The sequence below is a fragment of the Caretta caretta genome, chromosome 1 (genome assembly GCF_965140235.1).
Source record: "Caretta caretta isolate rCarCar2 chromosome 1, rCarCar1.hap1, whole genome shotgun sequence".
NCBI lineage: Eukaryota > Metazoa > Chordata > Testudines > Cheloniidae > Caretta > Caretta caretta.
This window is the reverse complement of record NC_134206.1, coordinates 236,335,802-236,357,537: the sequence shown is the minus strand read 5'-3', so window position 1 is coordinate 236,357,537 and position 21,736 is coordinate 236,335,802. Positions and strand designations below refer to the sequence as shown.

The 21,736-nt window shown below is 42.9% G+C and overlaps 1 protein-coding gene across 2 annotated transcripts in view; it reads right to left on the bottom strand.

Moving 5' to 3' along the window:
• LOC125625306 (solute carrier organic anion transporter family member 1C1-like) overlaps window positions 1–21,736 on the bottom strand; it is a 72,873-nt gene that overhangs the window by 45,956 nt on the left and 5,181 nt on the right. For both annotated transcript variants that reach the window (XM_048827170.2, XM_048827161.2), the window contains exons 2-7: window positions 18,892–19,154; window positions 13,291–13,436; window positions 12,514–12,655; window positions 12,280–12,412; window positions 4,017–4,147; window positions 3,101–3,247 (exon numbers count right to left, since the gene is read on the bottom strand). In XM_048827170.2, the coding sequence (XP_048683127.1) occupies window positions 3,101–3,247; window positions 4,017–4,147; window positions 12,280–12,412; window positions 12,514–12,655; window positions 13,291–13,401 (664 nt within the window). In that variant the 5' untranslated portion in view covers window positions 13,402–13,436; window positions 18,892–19,154. The remainder of the gene's footprint in view (window positions 1–3,100; window positions 3,248–4,016; window positions 4,148–12,279; window positions 12,413–12,513; window positions 12,656–13,290; window positions 13,437–18,891; window positions 19,155–21,736) is intronic.

Below are 21,736 nucleotides of genomic sequence, written 5' to 3'. Positions count from 1 at the left end.
CCAGAAGCAATGACAATTTATACCAGCTGTCCTATAGACTTCAATGAGACTGCTTATACCAGCAAAATTATGCACCTGCTTAAGTGTTTGCAGGATTGGGGCCATAGTATTTAAATTCACTGACCTGCCTCTTGTTCTAAGTATGCAGAAATCATAAAAATTGCAGGGAAGGTCCATTTTTACAATGGTGCCTAATGCATTAGAGTTTTCCTGATTTTTTTTTAAATGACTGAAAGGAAAAGAACATATTCCATCTGATATATCCAAATGTGCTGGATTCCTAGTTCAGGAATATTCAAACACTAGGCATGTGAATAATTATACTCACTTGAGTAGTGCCACGGAAATCACATGAATAAAGTTGTTATGTGCATAAGCATTTGCAGACTCAGAACTTCAGTTAAGATTGTGCTGCTTTTTTTATTTTTAAAGCTACACTATACAGACTCAAACACTAATAATTCTGTCCTCTTGGACTCCTTGTGGCAAAGTCCTATGAAATGGAATGGGATGAATCCAGTAGGGTCCTGTGGAATTCATTAGAGAATGATCTCCTTTCTATAGCTTTTTTAAAAAAAATGTTATAGAATGCTATCGCAGAAATATAATTTTCTATTGAATTCAATTGGATGGGTAAAAAGCCAAAGAAAGGCTTTCATTTTCCGTTAAATTCTATAACACTTCAGATGTTGTTATAATTATTTATAATTTATATTACTGTAGCACCAAAAGTCTCCAATAGTGATCAGAGCTACATTGTACTAGGCTACCCCAAAGACCTTACACTCTAAGGGCTTGTCTACACTAACCTGCTGGATTGGCAGGCAGCGATCGATCCAGCGGGGGTCAATTTATCGTGTCTAGTATAGACATGATAAATCGACCACTGAGCACTCTCCCGTCGACTCCGGTACTTCACCAGAATGAGGAGTGCAAGCGAAGTCGACGGGAAAGCATCAGCTGTCGACTTACCTCAGTGAAGACACTTCAGTAAGTAGATCTAAGTACATCGACTTCAGCTACACTATTCACTATCAAGTTGCAGTGGGGGAGGTTTAGGTTGGATATTAGGAAAAACTTTTTCACTAGAAGGGTGGTGAAACATCGGAATGCATTACCTAGGGAGGTGGTAGAATCTCCTTCCTTAGAAGTTTTTAAGGTCAGGCTTGACAAAGCCCTGGCTGGGATGATTTAGTTGGGGATTGGTCCTGCTTTGAGCAGGGGGTTGGACTAGATGACTTCCTGAGGTCCCTTCCAACCCTGATATTCTATGATTCTATGTTGCAGATTTTAGATCAACCCCCATGCGGTAGTGTAGACTACACTTACCAGTGGATCAACGGTGCAGAGATTAATCTACTGGGGGTCGATTTAGTGGGTCTAGCGAAGACCCGCTAAATCGACCACAGATCACTCTCCTATCAACTCCAGTACTCCACCAGAACCAGAAGAGTAAGGGGAGTCAATGGGAGAGTGTCTCCCGTCGACACAGCATAGTGTGGACCCCGCGGTAAGTAGCTCTAAGCTATGTTGACTTGAGTTACGCTACTAATGTAACTCAAATTATATAGCTTAGATCAACTTTCCCCCATAGTGTAGACCTGCCCTAAAGTAGACAAACCAGACAAAGGAGGGCAAGTGGAAATGTGAGCACTCAGCAGTGAAGTTAGTTGACCAAGCTCACACACACAGGTTTGTGGTCAAAATTCAACGATAGTCTTGAGTGGAATTTTTTCCATTACAGGACGATACTTATTAGGCACTAATATGGCATGGACGGGTCTTGCTCATCAGATATGCAGAAGAGTATTGCAATGAGAGATGATCAATAAGTGGAATTTACATCCTGCAGAAAATCCAATATTTCAGTTTTTGGTTTAATCCCAAATTGGGACGAAATGTGAAAGTATCAAAACTTTTAATGGAATGAAAAGTTATGAAAATTTTCAACTCAGAAATGTCGCAATGAAACATTTCAGGATTCCAAAATCAAAAATTTTGTTTCAGTTTATTGACCCAAAAGAAAATGTTTAGTTTCAGGTTGAGTCAATGTTAGTCTCTGAGTCTATCTGAGCTGCCAGAGTGCCTCAAGGGTATTGCAGTTGCAGGTCCCATATGCCCCTAAGGGACCCGCTCCTACATTTCTCTGATGCACCATGGTCCTTCCCTGTGGCTGAGTGACTGTAGTGTGACTTTTGGACCAGTCCTAATTAGAAAGTTCTGAGGTGATCATGAATAACTTGGTAAACTGAGGTAGGGAATTAGTGGGTTTTGTACAGCCCTATTTTGTATATTCCACATCTTTCTATCTAAAATTTTTCTTTCCTCATCCCCAAATGAAGACTGTTTTCAGTGGCTTTAGGTGCAGTATCATCTATCAAGTTCTTCCTGAGATTAGTATATTATACTGCTATTTCCATGGCCAGTGTATGTGCCATCAAACTTATTCTGGGCAATTGCTTAGCCATGCATCAATTACACAGATTATGGGTTTGATATAGTAGTTCAAGATACTAAACTGGTTATGAATGAGCTAGGACAGTTGGGACTCTTTCTCCCCTGGTCAACAAGCGATCCTGCTTCCAAAGAAATGCCCATTGATTGGAAATGACATCCTGGCAGCTGGTTGTATATGTCCCTCCCTGACTTTACATCAGTTGTGCTAGGTTGCAAAACTCAAAGTGCCAACTGCAAGCTTTCTGAAAGCTTTTAATAAAATGTTTAAAGTATTATTATTATTAAAGTGAGTTATTTGGGGAAGGGTGGTTAGGAAGAGTTTGTCTGTGGGTCTAGAGCCGCACACAGCTCTTCATGGCCCCCATGTACTACTCTCAGGGTAAGTCTCTGACTATGCTCCACTTGTTCCGTCTGCCACCAAACTGATCCGTGTTGCAAGACACCCTGAGGGCGAGGAAAAGCTGCTGTTTAGAACTCTTTTCCAAAGATAAGCATGGAACTTGCTCAGCTTTCCACTCTTACAGTGGTAAGGTGAGGAAAGAATGCAGACTATTGTCAACTGAACACTGGGGTTGTTCTAGTTCTGATGCAGAAATGTTTAAAAGCTTGATCTGGGAGTTGATACTGTACATTAATTTATTACCTATGTAAAATGCTGAGTTTTCTTCTTTGGCAAAATCATCAACATATGACACTCCCAGTGGCATAATAGGTGCTTCACCAATTCCACGTAAAAGGTTTCCCATCAGTACAAAGATCCACAGATAGGAGCTTGCTGCTTTTTCACATCCTGTAGGCAATAAATATTTACATTTTTGGAAAGAGAGCTTTCAGAAGAACTTATTTGCAATGGAATTGAAATGGTGCCTTTTGAACAATGGGGAGAAAAACACTGATAATAGATTTAATTAGTCTGTTTTCTTTACAATCTGCTATACCTCTTTGAGGTCCATTTTATGCCAGCCATTCAAGAGAAAATCTTGGGTGTTCTGATACAATATCATAATATTTTGACAGGATCCAGTGATACAATGAAAAATGTCATTAGATTGCAAGGGGATGACATTTTGCTGGCCACAAAAATGTTGCGGGGAGCAGTAATCTTGCAAGCAGGACATCCCAAGAACAGGCCCGATTGTGCAATGCTTACTCACATTGGTGAGCGTTTACTCAGACAGGTCTTCTCACAGAAGTTGAGGCACTTAAGTACGTGTTTAACTTTTAAGCACCGATTTAAGTGCTTTGCTTAATCGGGACAATGGGTATGTTTTCTCTGGATATTCTGCCTCATACATTAGTGGAATTACATAAGGTTGAATGTGTATGTAAATAACAAGAGATTCTAATCTGGATAATAGGAGTTCTACACTTAACTCTTTCTATTTTCTCCTCAATATATATACATAGCTTCCATTAAATTTGGGAGATGGGATAGAGGGCAGGGGTGACTGGAGAACATGCTTCCTCTTAGTGGTTTTAATATTATACTTTCCAATAAAAAGAGAATATATAAAATGATGTTAACCAAGACTGAGTCCAATCACAGAGCATTTGCTTACCAGAATTTTTCAACTCTCTAGTCATTTCTATTGCATCTAAAGTCGGACGATGTAAAGGTAATGCTAGAGAGCATGCTGATAAACTTGTAGAAGAGTTGTCCTCTGTAAGTGGTATTCTTTCATAATTATAACTGGAAAATAATGATGTGAGATGTAGCTGAAATATAAATAACTTATCTTTTACGAAAATTGTACATAAACTTGGTGCTCATGGAATTACTTTGTCTATTATATGAAGGCAGAGTTGATCGACAAATAGCTGTGGCTTGGGTGCATCACAGCTTAGTGGTTCTCCAAAGAGAATTGAGATCTGTTGATGCACCTTCATATGGGACTATAATGCTGTTCCCTAGCTAAGAGAGCTATTAAAGGTTGCACATCCCTTAAGTCAACCCTGGCTACAGGAATTTTAAATTCAGTTGTGACCACTCAGTGTCTGGCTTGGCTGCACATTCAAATAGCTTATGTTTTTATCTAGAGACTTCATTCAGAGGAGTAAAGAAGAGACAACCTGATATTGTTGGTGTTCGGTAGTGTTCAGGGTTTCCACATACTGACAGCCACATTGTTATTTTTACCGCATCTGGGATTTAGTATAGTATTAGTGTCTACTAATGTGATGAAAGGCAATATGGTCCATGGTTCGTTGCCACCCTCCCTCTGGTTATTACATTTGCATTATGGGAAAAGGTTTATCTTTCAAAGCTCTACTGAGAGAATGGATTAAATCAATATACCCTTCACTGGACTCAGTTCTCAGAGACTGCTGGCCCTCTACAATTCCACAAGCAGAGTAGAGATTGGGGCCTTTTCTGCTCTTTGGTCCACATAGCCCCACTCAGTATCCCTACTCAATCTTTCTTTTATGGCAGTTCCTTCTTGGCTAGCCCTGTTCTGGGAAGAAACAAGCCTCTCCCATTGGCATGGTGAGGAGGCACTGCCTTCCATGATGTCATTCCTTCTGTGCCCTGATTGTCATATATGGCAGTTGTGGGGATGGGAAAAGGTCAGTGCCTCATACAGCATCCAGAAATTAGTGCTTTCTGGCAGCTGTTTACAGTGACCATTGAAAAAGAAGACTGTTCCATCAGGATCTGTTGGCTAGTTCTAGATCCAAGTAACATTCTCTGAACATGGAGCTCTGGCTGCCCCCATACCACAGAACCAGGCAGGCTCAGAATAGGGCCTTCAGTAAGCCAGAGAGACAATGAATGCTAAAATATCATGCCCTACCATGCTACTGAAACCATCCAATCTTTGGGGGAAACTTTAATTTGTTAAACCAGTTCCTCAGCTTTTATGTCAAGTGTACTGAAGAAAAACTGCTTCAGAAGTTGGAGTTGTGAAAGTAGAATGAATTATATTGAAATTATAATTCATTAAAGAAATGCAACTTGAAGGGTTTGTTGAAATATAGTTGTCAGGAAGAGAAACATTAAGGAGTGTGAGACAATGAGTCCTCAAACTAATTAACTTAGAATCATAGAATCATAGAATATCAGGGATAGAAGGGACCTCAGGAGGTCATCTAGTCCAACCCCCTGCTCAAAGCAGGACCGATCCCCAACTAAGTCATCCCAGCGAGGGCTTTGTCAAGCCTGACCTTAAAAACTTCTAGGTTTTTCTACCACCTCCCTAGGTAACGCATTCCAGTGTTTCACCACCCTCATAGTGAAAAAGTTTTTCCTAATATCCAGCCTAAATCTCCCCCACTGCAACTTGAGACCATTACTCCTTGTTCTGTCATCTGCTACCACTGAGAACAGTCTAGAGCCATCCTCTTTGGAACCCCCTTTCAGGTAGTTGAAAGCAGCTATCAAATCCCCCCTCATTCTTCTCTTCTGAAGACTAAACATCCCCAGTTCCCTCAGCCTCTCCTCATAAGTCCTGTGTTCCAGTCCCCTAATCATTTTTGTTGCCCTCCGCTGGACTCTTTCCAATTTTTCCACATCCTTCTTGTAGCGTGGGGCCCAAAACTGGACACAGTACTCCAGATGAGGCCTCACCAATGTCGAATAGAGGGGAACGATCACGTCCCTCGATCTGCTGGCAATGCCCCTACTTATACACCCCAAAATGCCACTGGCCTTCTTGGCAACAAGGGCACACTGTTGACTCATATCCAACTTCTCGTCCACTGTAACCCCTAGGTTCTTTTCTGCAGAACTGCTGCCGAGCCATTCGGTCCCTAGTCTGTAGCAGTGCATTGGATTCTTCTTTTGTAAGTGCAGGACTCTGCACTTGTCCTTGTTGAACCTCATCAGATTTCTTTTGGCCCAGTCCTCCAATTTGTCTAGGTCCCTCTGTATCCTATCCCTACCCTCCAGCGTATCTACCACTCCTCCCAGTTTAGTGTCATGTGCAAACTTGCTGAGGGTGCAATCCACACCATCCTCCAGATCATTTATGAAGATATTGAACAAAACCGGCCCCAGGACTGACCCCTGGGGCACTCCACTTGATACCGGCTGCCAATTAGACATGGAGCCATTGAGCTAGGAGATTGGTAAACTTTAGTATGCAAATAAGATATATATGTATATTTGTCAGTTTCTGCTTCCTTTTGTCTCTTATGTTAAATTGGCTTTGGCTTATTTGTATAAATAAGTTAGCTGAAGCCTCAGAGAGGGGCTCACATATCTGGATGCATTGGCAAAGTGCTTTGCTAATAAACAGAGCGGTCTGACAAATTATGTGAGTCTTGAATCTGACTTTGACAATTTGGAGGTCCCACCGAGATGGCAACCGTCTTCGCTGGGGCCGTGTGACTCCTGACTGTTCTTAGGATGGCCGTGGCAAGCTGGCACCTGGGCATTTGGCCCGAGCGGTCCTCCGCCAGAACGGAAGGGTGCATGACCACAGTGAAGTCTACATCATCGAACCTGTTGGTTCCCATTCTGTTCTGGTAGGGATCCCGGGATCTGACATCAGGAATCTGGTCAGGTAATTATTTCTGTGTTTTGTGCAGACTGAGGACTGTCTTGTCTCTGTGTCTATCCGTCCTCCCTGTGGAGTGTTTGAGTCTGGGCACTGTCTCCATCTGGGGATCAGCTGACCAAAGGGTTCCTGTCCCCACAGTCTGAGTGAGTGAAATCTGCACAATCGCAGGCGCACCGCGCCTTGGGTAAAACCCTTGTTGTGAAAGCAAGGGCGATTGAGGCAGTAGCCTGTGGGCTCCTTTTGTGTGTTGCACCGGGCATCGTTCTGACGAATCCGACTTTCCTTCTTGTGTGATTGGTGTGTAAAGTCCTCCTGTATGGGTAACCAGATTTTAAGTCGGGACAGTTCCCTAAAGGAATACCTGCTCATTTTATGTATTTTAGGAAAGCAGACTCCTGTAAATTTCTGGGAAAATGGTCTAGGCTAACTCAGGAGAATCCCAAAATTCAGTGGCAACTGTTAGGATCTTGGGACAAAAACCGAGTAGACGTCTTAAAAGACAAACTCAGCCAACCTAAAACTAAATTGGCATAAGGAGAGGTTGATTGTTTCATGCAGTGGTGGGAAGAGGCAAATCATAGGTGGACAGAATCAAAACTTGCCTCTCTCAAAGATTCTGGCTTCTATCCCACCAGATGCAACTCATTTTACTGTTGTTGATTTGTGCTCTGCTTTCTTTTCTGTTCCGGTTCACCCTGACTCCCAGTTCCTGTTTGCCTTTTCTTACAAGGGACAACAGTACACATGGACCACACTGCCCCAGGGGTATACTGAAAGCCCGTCATATTTTTCCCAAGCATTAGCCTGAGACCTTGCTGACCTTGTTTTCCCATCCAGGTCCACACTAGTCCAATATGTAGATGATCTACTCCTCTGTTCCCCTTCACTGTCTGCCTCTGAAACTGACTCTTTAGTGCTCCTTACTGCCCTAGCAAATAAGGGTCACAAAGCTTCTCGCTCTAAACTACAACTCTGTCAAGCTTCTGTCACATACCTTGGCTTTCTCCTCTCCCAGGGTTCCCATGCACTTTCTCCCACCCGCGTCCAAGCTATCCTTAGCTTTCTCCGACCCCGCTCCCCACGCCAGGTGCGGAAGTTTTTAGCCCATGCCGTGGCTCCCGAGGCCAATTCTGCCTTTGTTTCCGTCAAACAGGGTTTGGCTTCTGCCCCTGCCTTAGGGCTGCCTGACTATTCTAAGCCTTTTACCGTTTTCTGCCACGAACAATCTGGGTGTGCACTTGGAGTTCTCACTCAGATGCACGGAGAAAAGAACCACCCAGTGGCTTATTTCTCTGCCACTTTAGACCCTGTTGCCCAAGGCTTACCCCCTGCCTGCGTGCTGTGGCTGCTGCAGCGTGCCTAGTCGAAATGTCTGATTCCCTTGTTCTCCGCTCTCCTCTTACCCTCCTGGTCCCTCACTCTGTAGAAACTCTCCTGCTACAACGTAACACAGGCCACCTCTCCTCTGCCCGCCTTACCAGGTACAAACTTTTACTACTATCAGCTTCATATATCACCATAAAGCGTTGTTCTCAGTTAAACCCTGCCACTCTCCTTCCTTTGTCTAATGACGGTGATCCCCACGACTGCCTTGCAACTGTCTCTGCTGTCACTTTCTGATGTCCCTCTCCCTAACTCTGACCTTGTTTTATTTACTGATGGTTCCTGTTTTCGAGACGACCAAGGTCGTCTCCTTGCAGGATACGCTGTAGTTTCACTCTCTGAAACCCTGGAAGCTGAGCCTTTACCTTCTGTAACCTCAGCACAAGTCGCTGAATTAGTTGCCCTCACCCGTGCCTGCTTTTTGGCGGAGGGACGCTCTACCACCGTTTACACTGACTCCCGCTACGCTTTTGGGGTTGTACATGACTTTGGTACCCTCTGGCAAACTCAGGGTTTCCTTACCTCTGCCGGTACCCCTATTAAAAATGGGCCCTACATCGCTGCCCTCCTGTATGTAGTTTTACTTCCGTCTGCCCTAGCTATTGTTAAGTGCCCTGGCCTCAATGGCGGATACTGATGTTGCTAAGGGTAACACATTTGCTGACGCCTCTGCTAAACATGCATCTGGGGAAGGTTCTATGGCAGCAGCATTTCTAGGTTCCCTTTCTGTTTCTATACCGCCGCCGTCCCTCACTGACCTCACCCTGCTCCAAGACTCTGCCCCAGAAACCGAGAAAGAATCCTGGGTTGCCCAAGGTTGCTCTCTACATCCCGATTCTCTTTGGCGCTCGCCTGCTGGCACCTTTGTAGCCCCCTTTTCACTCTACCCGTCTCTGGCTGCCCTGCTACACGGCATTTTGCATGTCGGAAAGGAGGGGATGATCTCTGCTGTAACTAAGACAGGATGGTGGGCCCCCCATTTTAGCTCTTTTGCAGCCCGCCACTGTGCAACCTGTACCATTTGCCAAAGCCATAGTATTGGTAAACCTGTAAAAGTGGCCCAGGGGTTCCGGGGCCTACCTCAAGCACCGTTCTTGCATTGGCAACTTGATTTTGTACAAATGCCTAAATGTCAACAATATGAATTTATATTGGTTATGGTATATTCTCTGGTTGGATTGAAGCCTTTCCTTGTCGCAAGGCTGACTCACTGTCTGTTGCCAAATGTTTGTTAAATCATATTATGCCTGCCAAGGGAATTCCTGCTAATCTGTCCAGTGACCAGGGTACACATTTTACTGGACAACTTGTTCAACACCTGGACCGTATATTGCATATCAAACACCTGTTGCACTGTCCCTACCACCCACAGAGTGCAGGTGCAGTTGAAAGACGAAATGGTGTACTTAAGAATAAGCTTGCTAAAATTTGTGACTCTACAGGATTAAGCTGGCCAGTAGCCTTACCATTAGCCCCTATGGACATGAGATCCACTCCATCCCAAAGGCATAAATTAAGTCCCTTTGAAATTGTTATGGGACGCCCTATGCGAGCTATGACTACCATTACTCCCGTTCCAGATTTGAACTTGACTCACAGTGCGCTCCTTCAGTATTGCAAGGGAAATGCAAGCTGTAAGTAACTTCCATTCACAGGTTCGCGACGCCTGGCCCACGGAACCCACCTCCGACACTTGCCACAATCTCGAGCCAGGTGATTGGGTCTACGTACGGTGCCATCATCGAAAGCACGCCTTGGAGCCCCGGTGGAAGGGTCCTCATCAGGTACTGCTTACTACACAGACGGCTGTTAAACTATCTGGCATCACAGCGTGGATACATGCTTCAAAATGTAAGAAGGCACCATCCCCAGAGAACCAATCATCACCTCAGGACAACACAGAGTCAATTTTGACTCCAGAAGAAGACATAGAGGAACAGTCTGCAATATCTTACAATCTACGCTCTCGTAAGGGTTGCCAGAAGCAGACGACAAACAAAAAAAAGCAGTAGCGAGCCTAGTGCCTACTGCCTGGTGGGCGTAAAACCATGACTGCAGTTCCCTCAGTTGAGGCTGTCAGAACCAGAAGAGCTTTGCCTCCAACATATACTTCTGCCTGTTCCTCGGCTGCTGGTATCTTATGGTCTGGGGAGACCATGATGACAATTCTTTTATCAAGCAGCAGGTGTGGATAGCTCAGACCCTTAATATTTCTAATTGCTGGGTCTGCAGCCACATCCCAGCCCACTCTCAAACTGGTGTTCCTGTCCTGGCTATCCCACTCAAGTCCCCAGGCCCTGGAGGGCCTCGTCTGTTTAACAAAATATGGAACAGCAATGACACTTGGGAAGCGGTGGGAATAAATGCATCTAAACGGATAAGTGTGGTGGAGGGAAAAGGTCATTGGTGTTGGGTGTGTAATGGGACAGGGCTGGATCTGGGGAAAAGCCGTTGCCTTCAGCATATTGTGGCCAATGGTGTATGGGATTATTCAAACAAAACTAAAAAGTGGCGGGCCGGGTATGGAGATATGAATTTTTTTCTCAACCTGGGATCAAACAGAGAAATCAATCTCATGTTCCCCCTACAGTCATGCAAATAACACCACTCCTCATAAGGAGAATTACCCTATACCCTTTGGGGGATACTCCTCCTCCTTTGCAAACACCTATATGACAAATGGGTGCAACCGACCCTTCCCGGCCTTAATAGGCCATCACTGGGTGTGTGGGACCACAGCTTATACCGCACTACCAGCTAATTGGTCAGGAATCTGTTATCCCGCCCGACTCTTCCCACAATTCCAAATGCTAGGAACCTTCCCTCGAGAACGCCTCCGCAAATTGAGGCGAAAAAGAAGGGACTTAACAGATGCCCAATGGTATGTAAATAACATAAGCCCCTTAACCTGTGAAGAGGCCATTGGCGGTTCCTTAATACCATTAGGGGGAGTAATACACCATGCAAAAAGGCTCCTAAGGTTACAAGCAGTAGTTGAAATAATGGCAAATGAAACCGGAGAAAGTTTAAGAGCCCTGGCCAAAGAAACAGAGGCAATCCGACAGATGGCCCTCCAAAACCGTCAGGCATTGGATGTAGTGCTGGCCGCAAAAGGAGGGACTTGTGCTCTCAATGGAAAAGACTGCTGTGTGTATATACCAGACAACACCAATGAGGTAATAGATCGTGCTAGCCACTTAGAACAAATCGCATATCTTCCCCACGAAGAGCCAAGTTCTTTATGGAAGTGGCTAAGTAACTTTTTCAATTTCTCTGGCATAGGAAACTGGTTGTTTCAGGGAGCCCTAACTCTCCTGTTTGGAATCCTAATAATTTTTGTATGTTTTCAGTTACTTTCCTGTTCTACCCAAAATTGTGTCAAGCATGCTACACAGATAGCTGCCCCAAACCAGAGTGCTAATTTGATGATTTTAAATATCACTGATGAACAAAGAGATAAAGAACGATTGATATGTGGAACCCAGTAATTGTTGGTCATTGTGTAGCTTGACCAAAAGGAGGGATTGTGAAAGTAGAATGAATTATATTGAAATTATAATTCATTAAAGAAATGCTACTTGAAGGGTTTGTTGAAATATAGTTGTCAGGAAGAGAAACATTAAGGAGTGTGAGACAATGAGTCCTCAAACTAATTAACTTAGAGCTCCTACTGAGCTAGGAGATTGGTAAATGTTAGTATGCAAATAAGATATGTATGTATATTTGTCAGTTTCTGCTTCCTTTTGTCTCTTATGTTAAATTGGCTTTGGCTTATTTGTATAAATAAGTTAGCTGGAGCCTCAGAGAGGGGCTCACATATCTGGGTGCATTGGCAAAGCGCTTTGCTAATAAACAGAGCGGTCTGACAAATTATGTGAGTCCTGAATCTGACTTTGACAGAGTCTAAATGGTGCATAATATAATAATCAGCCATATTTACCGTCCCATTAGGAAATGAGGCATCAGTGATAAAAATGTTCCAAATGACATGATGAGACATCCAGCAGCAATTACTTTGGGCCGGTGAACCTTTGACCCAAGATAGCTCACCAGTATCATCACCATTAAGTTACCTGAAGAGATATAAGCAAAGCTCCTATGAGAATAGCTACTTTTAAACAAATTGTCCATTAAAATGCTCATCCTTTTTACTTCCAAAGGGAAAGATATATACCTATCTCAAAGCTGCCATCAATGATGCCGACAACTGATGATGAAATTTCAAATCTCCTTTCAATTTGACTTGACATACTCTTCATGTAGCTTCCAGAAAATCCTTTGGCAAAAAAGGAGAATGCTAGTGCCCCAAGAAATATCTGAAGAAAAGGAAATTGAGTCGGTTAAGAACCATCTTTCCTCAGCAATTGGATGGCTCAGGGGATTGGCAACGAAATACAGATACTAGATGTGTTGTTTGGGTAAAACCTCCTTTCAGTGGTTTTCCTTCAGTCAGCGGATTTTACTTCATAATTAGGCTGGCCTTCAAACTCTCATACTTTGCAATGAAATATGTTGAGCTTCAGCTCCCACTGTTTCTATGTGCTATCTGAGAAGGGCTGCTAGCCACAGGGGGGAATGCACTCCCTGCCTACATTTTAGTCTTTGCTGTTGCCTTTCCTGGCAAGGGTTTCCTGTGTAAAGCTATTTAAATATCATAATAATAATAATAATTAATTAATAATAATAAATGTAGCCATAGTCACCAGTATTATTACCATTCTGTATATTTCTAATGCATCCATTTCCAAGATTCAGCCTGATCCAAAGCCCACTGAAAACTTCCTTTGACATAACTGGGCTTGGGCTCAGACTATAAAGCAGTAACATTTCCTGAACTTTAATAAATAGTGTGACATGCTAGCACACTGAACTCAGTGAATATTCATAAAACATCAAAATACAGTTTTCAATGCTTTTTAGGCAATTAAAGGTTGAGCTGTGATCTTTATACCTTTAACTTAGAAAAATAAGGATACATTATCTTGACAGGAAGTGGCCCAATACTTCTGTCCAGGAAAGGTGGACTGTCTTTAGATTGGTCAGGAATCATTCTTGTTTCCATGGTATTGCTCTTCTAGATTGAATATATAAGTCTTCCTGTTCGGAAAAATTAGTGAGTTATTATTTATATGGTAATCACATAATATCTGTTCAATATCTTCATATTTAGATAATGAAATAGAGAGTACACTTATAAAGTTTGCAGATGATACCAAGCTGGGAGGGGATGCAAGTGCTTTGGAGGATGGGATTAATATTCAAAATGTTCTGGACAAACTGGAGAAATGGTCTGAAGTAAATAGGATGAAATTCAATAAGGACAGATGCAAAGTACTCCACTTAGGAAAGAACAATCAGTTGCACACATACAAAATGGGAAATGACTGCCTAGGAAGGGGCACTGCAAAAAGAGATCTGGGGGTCACTGTGGATCACAAGTTAAATATGAGTCAACAGTGTAACACTGTTGCAAAAAAACCCAAACATCTTTTTGAGATGTATTAGAAGAAGTGTGGTAGGCAAGACACAAGAAGTAATTCTTCCACTCTCCTCTGTGCTGTTTAGGCCTCAACAGGAGTATTGTGTCCAGTTCTGGGTGCCACATTTCAGGAAAGATATGAACAAATTGGAGAAAGTCCAGAGAAGAGCAACAACAATGATTAAAGATCTAGAAAACATGACCTATGAGGGAAGATTGAAAAAATTGGGTTTGTTTAGTCTGGAAAAGAGAAGACTGAGAGGGGACATGCTAACAATTTTCAAGTACATGAAAGGTTGTTACAAGGAGGAGGGAGGTAAATTGTTCTTGTTAACCTCTTAGAATAGGATAAGAAGCAATGGGCTTAAATTGCAGCAAGGGAAGTTTAGATTGGACATTAGGAAAAACGTCCTAACTGGCAGGGTAGTTAAGCACTGGAATAAATTGCCTAGTGAGGTTGTGGAATCTCCGTCATTGGAGATTTTTAAGAGCAGTTTAGACAAACCCCTGTCAGGGATGGTCTAGGGCAGGGATCGGCAACCTTTGGCCTGCGGCCCACCAGGGAAAGCCGCTGGCTGGCTGGGATGGTTTGTTTACCTGCAGCATCTACAAGTTCACCAATTGCAGCTCCCACTGGCTGCGGTTCGCCATTCCCGGCCAATGGGGGCTGCGGGAAGTGGTGGCCAGCGCATCCCTTGGCCCGCGTCATTTCCCGCAGCCCCCGTTTCCCGCAGCCAGTGAGAGCTGCGATCGGCCAACCCTGCGGACACTGCAGGTAAACAAACCGTTCCGGCCTGCCAGTGGCTTTCCCTGGAGGGCCGCAGGCCAAAGGTTGCCTATCCCTGGTCTGGATAATACTTAGTCCTGCTGTTAGTGCAGGAGACTGGACTTGATGACCTCTTGAGGTCCCTTCCAGTCTTAAAGTTCTATGAGTCTATTATTAAAAAGCATGCAGGGTGCTTTACAGACAAATAAGATGATACAACCCTGCCACAACATGTTTATAGAGCTGTTCAGAGAAACTTCTAACCATATTCTCTTGAAATATGAAATTCCATTGAAATCAAAAAATACTTCAATTTGGGAAGAAGACTGAAAAAAAGATCCAACCATGTCAACAAAATGTTTTGATTTTTATATTAGTTTTCTTTTTTAAAAAAAATATATTTTTTATGTATCGTGATATAATAAAATATAAAAACCAACAAAACTGAAACGAAACATTTTGATTTTGTTGAAAAGAAATGTTTCAATTGATCCAAAACTTTTGGGGAACCGGGGTGGAGAGAATTTTCTTTTGCAGAGAATTTGAAAATTTTCAGTTCGGAAAATAGCCAAATTTCAAAATCTGAAAGTCCTTCATAAATGGAACTTTTGTCCTCAGCACAGCTGTAGTATATACAGATTAAAGGCATTATCCTGCAAAAATGTAAGCACAGGATGAATGCTATTCTATTAACTTCAGTAGCACTTTCTGTGTGAGTAAAATTACTCATCGGCATAAGTGTTTGCAGGATCAGGCCCAAAATTAGACAGATAATTATAAACGATGGCAGAGGTGGAAAGGAGACAACAAAACAAGGGGGAATGATATCCCAGTCATAAGATACCATAGTGAAAGATGTCTAAGCTAGATTGAAAAAGAGCACCCTGCTATTCAAGGAGTATTTTTCACAATATGTTTCATGTGAGGTTAATATCTGGAAGCCTATTTTAACGTTGCTGTAAAATCTTTTTTTTAAAGACTCAGACAGAAGGGTGCTCTTCACCAAATGGGATGGTCTGAGCTACCCTATCAGGGGAAACTACAGTGAACCTGAAAGGCAATGCTGACCCAAAATCATAGAATCATAGGGTCTGATGAGGATTTTAACAAGTAACAGAGTTTAGGGACAAATTCTTTGCTGAGACCAATTGGTGCAATACCACTGAAGTCATTTGAACGGTGCTAATTTGTACCAGTAGATCATTTGGCCCATAACACTTTTATCCATCTCCTGTATCTTAAATATACACAGGTCAAGGGTCTGATTTCAGAGATACTAATTCTCATTGGGGAGACTTTTCAAAGGTGGCCCATTGTAGGCACAGTAAGGAAATTCAGTGCTTAGTTTTGGATACATAATGTCATGTGGAACTTTCAGACTTTGCTGTAGGCAGACTTCACAGGGGTGAAGCAGTGTGGGATAGTGGACAGAGCACTGAACAGGTACCTGGGTCTATTCCTGGCACTGGCCTGCTGGGTGACCTCGGACAAGTCATGTTTCCCTTCTCTATGCCTCAGTGTCCCCAAAAGGGGATAAAGCTAATAACCTCCTTTGAAAAGTGATTTGAAAATCTAAGACTGAAATATACTATGTAAGTGCTAAGTATTATGATTATAATGCCATTTACAGATTAGGTGCTCTGTCAACCTGGATCCATCACAAGCTTGCCATGCATCCCAATCTGGGCAACAATCAGGAGGATAATCAGTGCATATCTAACACACTACATGAGGATGATGCTAATATTCTTGGGCAGCTGCAGACACAGCCCCCTGCATTTCAGTCATCAGTGGGAAGTACCCAACTGCAAAGGATTTGATCATGCAGCTGCTGACATGGGTATGCCATCTGTCTCATTTCAATTGATATACAAGACAGGCATAATGATAACTATGAAGAATGGAAGTCTGTGATTTGGAGGGGGCCAGGATTCTGCATGGCAGAAGGCACTTGGGGAAGACCAGCTCCACAGAGAGAGGAATTTTCAAAATGCAAATTACCTGAAAGTGCCCATCTGCCTGCTGTACCCGCCAGCGCCTCATTGTCATACGGAAAAGACTCATTAGCATATGCTAATAGAGTCTGTGCACTCAGGATAGTGTAAGGGAAGATCAGGGACATTTCCAGAGAGTAGCTCAACATTCCAACACACTCACACATCATGACTGAATCAGCTGAAGTACTGGGCACAGAAGGTTCTGCATGGATCCTGGACGTGATTCTGGACATTGTAATGCCAGTGAGGATAAAAGCTCCAAGAAAGATAAGAGATGAAGTTCTAGCTTAATAAGGGCAAGAATGACAGCACTTATCATGGACATTGCACACGGGGATGTATTTTATGGGTAAAGAACTCACTAGGGTTGCCCACATGTATAATTTTCTGCTTCCCTTGTATAAATGCTGAAGTCTTATCCTAAACCAAGACCATGTCTGTCAATGCATATGACAGGCACGTTGAAGTATTAATGGCATGTTTTGCCATACAGGTCAAATGAAAACTGGGAGAAACTCAGTGATAGGTTGATTTGGAAACCACTAAAGTTATGTCTAATAGGGGAGGGCCTTGCCCTAGATCTATTCTCTTAGGACTTCAGATTAACTAGCACTTTGCTGTTGCATTTCTACCAAAACCTTTTTACTCCCCCCAGTCCACCACTCCATACGACCCCGGCACTGTTCCTCTAAGTGCCCACTGCACCCATCCCAGGCTAGGAGGGCACAGCCCATAGTTTGTTCCCTCTTTCAATCACTGCCCTGCCCTGCTCCCTGTTTCAGGTGCGGATTGCCTAATGTCTTTAGCGTATATGTGCTTCTGTTCGGTTCCTCCTCTAGTCTGTGTCACTGACTCTCTTCTGCACAGAGAGCCCCACATTCACCATCAGACCCTTTGGCTGTTCCCTGCCCTCCCCTTCTGTGCCCTCACACAGGAGGTCATCACAGCCTAGCAGCTACCCTACTGAACGCCTGCCTGACCACCTGGTGAGCATGGCTCACCAGGATGTCCTACGATGACAACGTGGCCACCATAAGAGTCTAATGCTATCTGTTCTCTGTGTATTGAAATTATTGACGTAATGGTTTGTATTTTTTCAACTAAGGTGTCACTTCTTGGTGTTGTGTACGTAGCCTTAATTTTTCTAGGTTCTTTCTATTTCACTCAAACAGCCATTGCTCAGGGTTATCCAGGCCAGTCACCACTGGGCCCTTTCATGAGGCCTAGCCAATTTCCAACATGTTCTTTCTTGCCTGCTCTTTCTGTAGAGCCTTTGGAAGCTGTTCCAGTCATAAGGATGTTCACAGGCCTGCTCTGTCTGAGGGAGAAGGATATCGGTTCATTAACTTGCTCCTGCTAACTTAATGGTGGCCTTTTCATGAGTAGTACAGCAGCACCTGTTTGAGATCCAGGTAATCATTTTAGGGCTTCTGAAAATTCAGGATAACTGACCAACCCCTTAACCATGTCCCTCTTCCATTGCATTGTTCTGGTCTCCCACCAGGGGGGTGACTTATGTTCCTTTTCTGAAAACTCCAGGAGTGCCCAGAAAGGCCAAAATTTACATTTGAACCACGCAAACCTCCAATTTCAGCAGTACTAGCTTTGGAAAATGTTGGTTTTAATGGCAATTGAAGAGGTGCTAATCATTAACAATTAGATATCAACTCCAATAAGCATTCACAGTGTAGATCATTAATGTATTGTGTGTTCAAACCTACTCTAGTCTTAATGAGACTTGAGCTGAAAAATGGAGTCCTCTAAAGCAAATGAACTTTGTGCCCTCTTCTCTTTTGCTGATGATTAACTGTGTACAATATCTGACTCCTTTAGATAAATATCATTTAAATTGCATGACCGGATTTTCTTCTCCAAATGTTTTGTGCTATACTGCTAGACTAAGGATTCACCTTTAAATGATAACAAACATTAAACTCTAAGTAGGCATTTTCTTGCTCTTCCTAGTGAGACAGTCATATTTTTAGTGAGCAGTGTGTAATAATAGGAATCCTAAGAAACTATTGAATCACTCATGTAACAAGCTTTTTAAAATAAATCAGTGAAAACACCAGCTGACCACAATGATTGTCCTTTTTAAAAAAAAGTATATTTCAGCTTAGTTATACTGTACCTTTGTCTTTTGTGGATTTAAATAGTCTCTTCCATGTTTAAGTAAAACCAGCAAACACAAACCCAGTGCTACTTAGTGTTAAGTAGTTTTTCCCACCTCCATAGGTAGCATTTAATCATTAAAAAAAAAAACAAAGGGAGAGAAACTGAGAAAGAAAGAGAGTGAGAAAGAGAACTTACTTGTGTCACTTCTGTGTCAGATCCTTTCTTCTCAGTGCTCAAGAGCTTTCGGGCGGGATGCCAGTGTAACGTCACGGCAGGAGGGCTGCCTTCTTTAAAAGGTAGAGGATACTCCACAACATTCCTAAACCTCGGTGTTCTTTCTTACTGTGATTTCAAAACTTTTCCAAAGCCGCCGAAGCAACAGCTTTTCAAAAGCAGGCAGATTTCTTGCAGAGTCACTAATTTGGTATTCTGCCTTCAAGAGTGCTGCTGGTACCAGCCTCTCCCAGAAAAAAAAAACAAAACATGTTTTCTCCATGTTTATTTTTTTTTACAGAGTAAATGCTAAAGCTGGACTAAGAACCTTTACACACTGCAAATCTGATAACCGTTTGGTGGCCTGTGCAAAAGGAGCTTGAGGGTAAAGGCTCAGTTTCTAAACGAGTATCCACATCACTTTATAAACATTACAACTTGCATTAATTGATGCCGTTGCTGAGGGTCTCATTAGAGAAGCCAAGAACTGAATTAGCTCTAGGGTCTGAACTAACCCTTCACGTCGAGAGATTGTGGTCCCTGATACGTCCCCTTTGGGCCACACCCATGGCACAAAGGGGCAATAAAGTTGCCCTAATTGGAAGCTGAAGAAAAGGGACTATGCCTGGAAAAGAGGGCATAGATGGAATAGTGATATACTCAGGAAGTTACTGGCTAGAATAACAGTCCTAAGTGAGTGTTAGAGCAGCTCTGAGACTGCTCTAACTTACTTCAGGGACCAAACTGGGGATGCAGGAAACACAAAGGTGGTCCCCCTTTGTCCTCCAATAGGCCCTGTGCTAACTGCAGTTCAGCCAGACACAAGGATGGATCCCATTATGTGTAGCTAACATGGCTATCTCACACACACACAAAACCCTACACACCTGCCCTGTTTAGAACATCAGCTCTCTAATCCAGCAGAGCTCATACATTCTTTGAACCAGCTATCAGCACTCTTCTTCTGAGTGGAAACTTGTGCCAGGCAAATGCAGATACTGAGCTGGAAGTCATTCTAGCCCTTCCTAAAAGACTATCAGCGAAACAAAATTTTAACAAGGCATGCAACAGCGTGGTGCTTACTTTTGCCAGAAGCTAGAGAAAATTGAACCACAAAAATTTATTTTAATTCCAGTTTAGAAACCATGATTTTTAAATATGCTGTAAATGTAGAATAAAAGGGAGTTTTCCCATCCCATAACTTCTATACCCCTTCTAAAACACGGCAGCTGGGCCTGTGTGCTTTTTAGCAGGGGTAGACAGACGTGCTAGCTAGGCTTGAGCTAGTCTAGCGCACTAACAATATCAGCATACCCGTGGGTAGCACAGAGGGCAACTTGGGTTAGCCACCGAGTATGAAGCCAAGGGGTCCGGGCGGGCACATTTTCGGACAGCTAGCCCGAGCTGCTGCCGTGCTACCCCAGTTAATCTGCTATTTTTCGCATGCTAGCTCCACTCAAGCTCGCACATCTGTCTACCTGTGCAGGGAAGCACATTCCCAGTTGTAGTGCAGACATCTCCTCAGACACTTCGAACGCTAAGCGTAACCAGCCTTCTTCCCACACATTGGACATCACCAGCTGAGAGGTTTGCTAGTGGTTAATTTGACTCAGTGATGTATTAAATAGTTTACTTTTTAATTCTGACATATAACAAAATTGTAACCTAAAAGACATTTTAAGCATCTCAATACCCACTCTTATCAGAATCTTCATAGGTAAGTGCAAATAATCTATTCAGTCATGTTCACAGCTGTAACTGCGTTTTGGTTGGCAATAGACTACATATTATAAATCGTGGTTTTAATTACGATATTTGATTATTTGCGTTGCTTGATAGGGTATCATTGTTTTTTTTCCTCTCTAAAAGATCTGCTCTAGGAATTACTTTGGGGAAGTGCTCTGGCCTGTGTTATACAGACTAGATGTTCACAATGCTCCCTTCTAGCCTTGGATTTGATGAATTGAGTGAATTGGTCATTTCTACACTGTGATTTAACTTACACTGGGTTAGGAGATCTGATATTTGGTTTGTGCGAGCAAATCAAATTGCAGCCCATTTTTGCCACTGTATAAGAAGATATGCAAAACTTGTAAATTGTACTCAGACTCCTTTTAATCACCATGTCACTGTTAGTCTTTTAATAATAGGCCCAGCAGATGGGCAGGCCAAGTCCCCCTTGGACACCCATCTTATATGGAGAGTGGTCTCTTGAAATAAATATTGACGTTTGACAGCTATTCCTAGCTCCCTTGAAAAGCAGGTGGGCTCCGTTTCTGCAGCAAAAAATTATTCACCCTGAGGATTATTCCCCACACAACATTTATATCGAAAAGGATATTTAATTTTAATGGACCCAATAATGTGGCTATCACAAGAAAAGTTGGTTTGTTGCTTTAGGTCTTAATTCAACAAGGTACTTAAAGCACATGTGTTATTTTAAGCATTTGTGTAGTCCCATTGAAGTCAGTGGGATTTCTCACGTGCTTAAAGCTACACACACACACTGAAGCATCTTGAATCAAGGCCTTAATTTCTCCATCTGAATTATTTCTTAGAAGTTGACCTGCTGCTCCCACAAACAAGCAAAGGTTATACCCATACAAACAAGCAAAACATTATGGGGGACACTTTCAAAGGCAGAAAGGGGAGTTAGTTAGATGCCTAATTGCCCTTAAAATGCTTTGGGAGTTGGGTGTCTAATTCCTATTGTCATAGAATATCTCCCTCTATGGCTACACTATGAGCTAAGAGTGCAATTTCCCTGCTCGTGCACACATCGTCACGCTAGCTCTCATCACGCTGGAGTGAGGATACATAGTAGTGT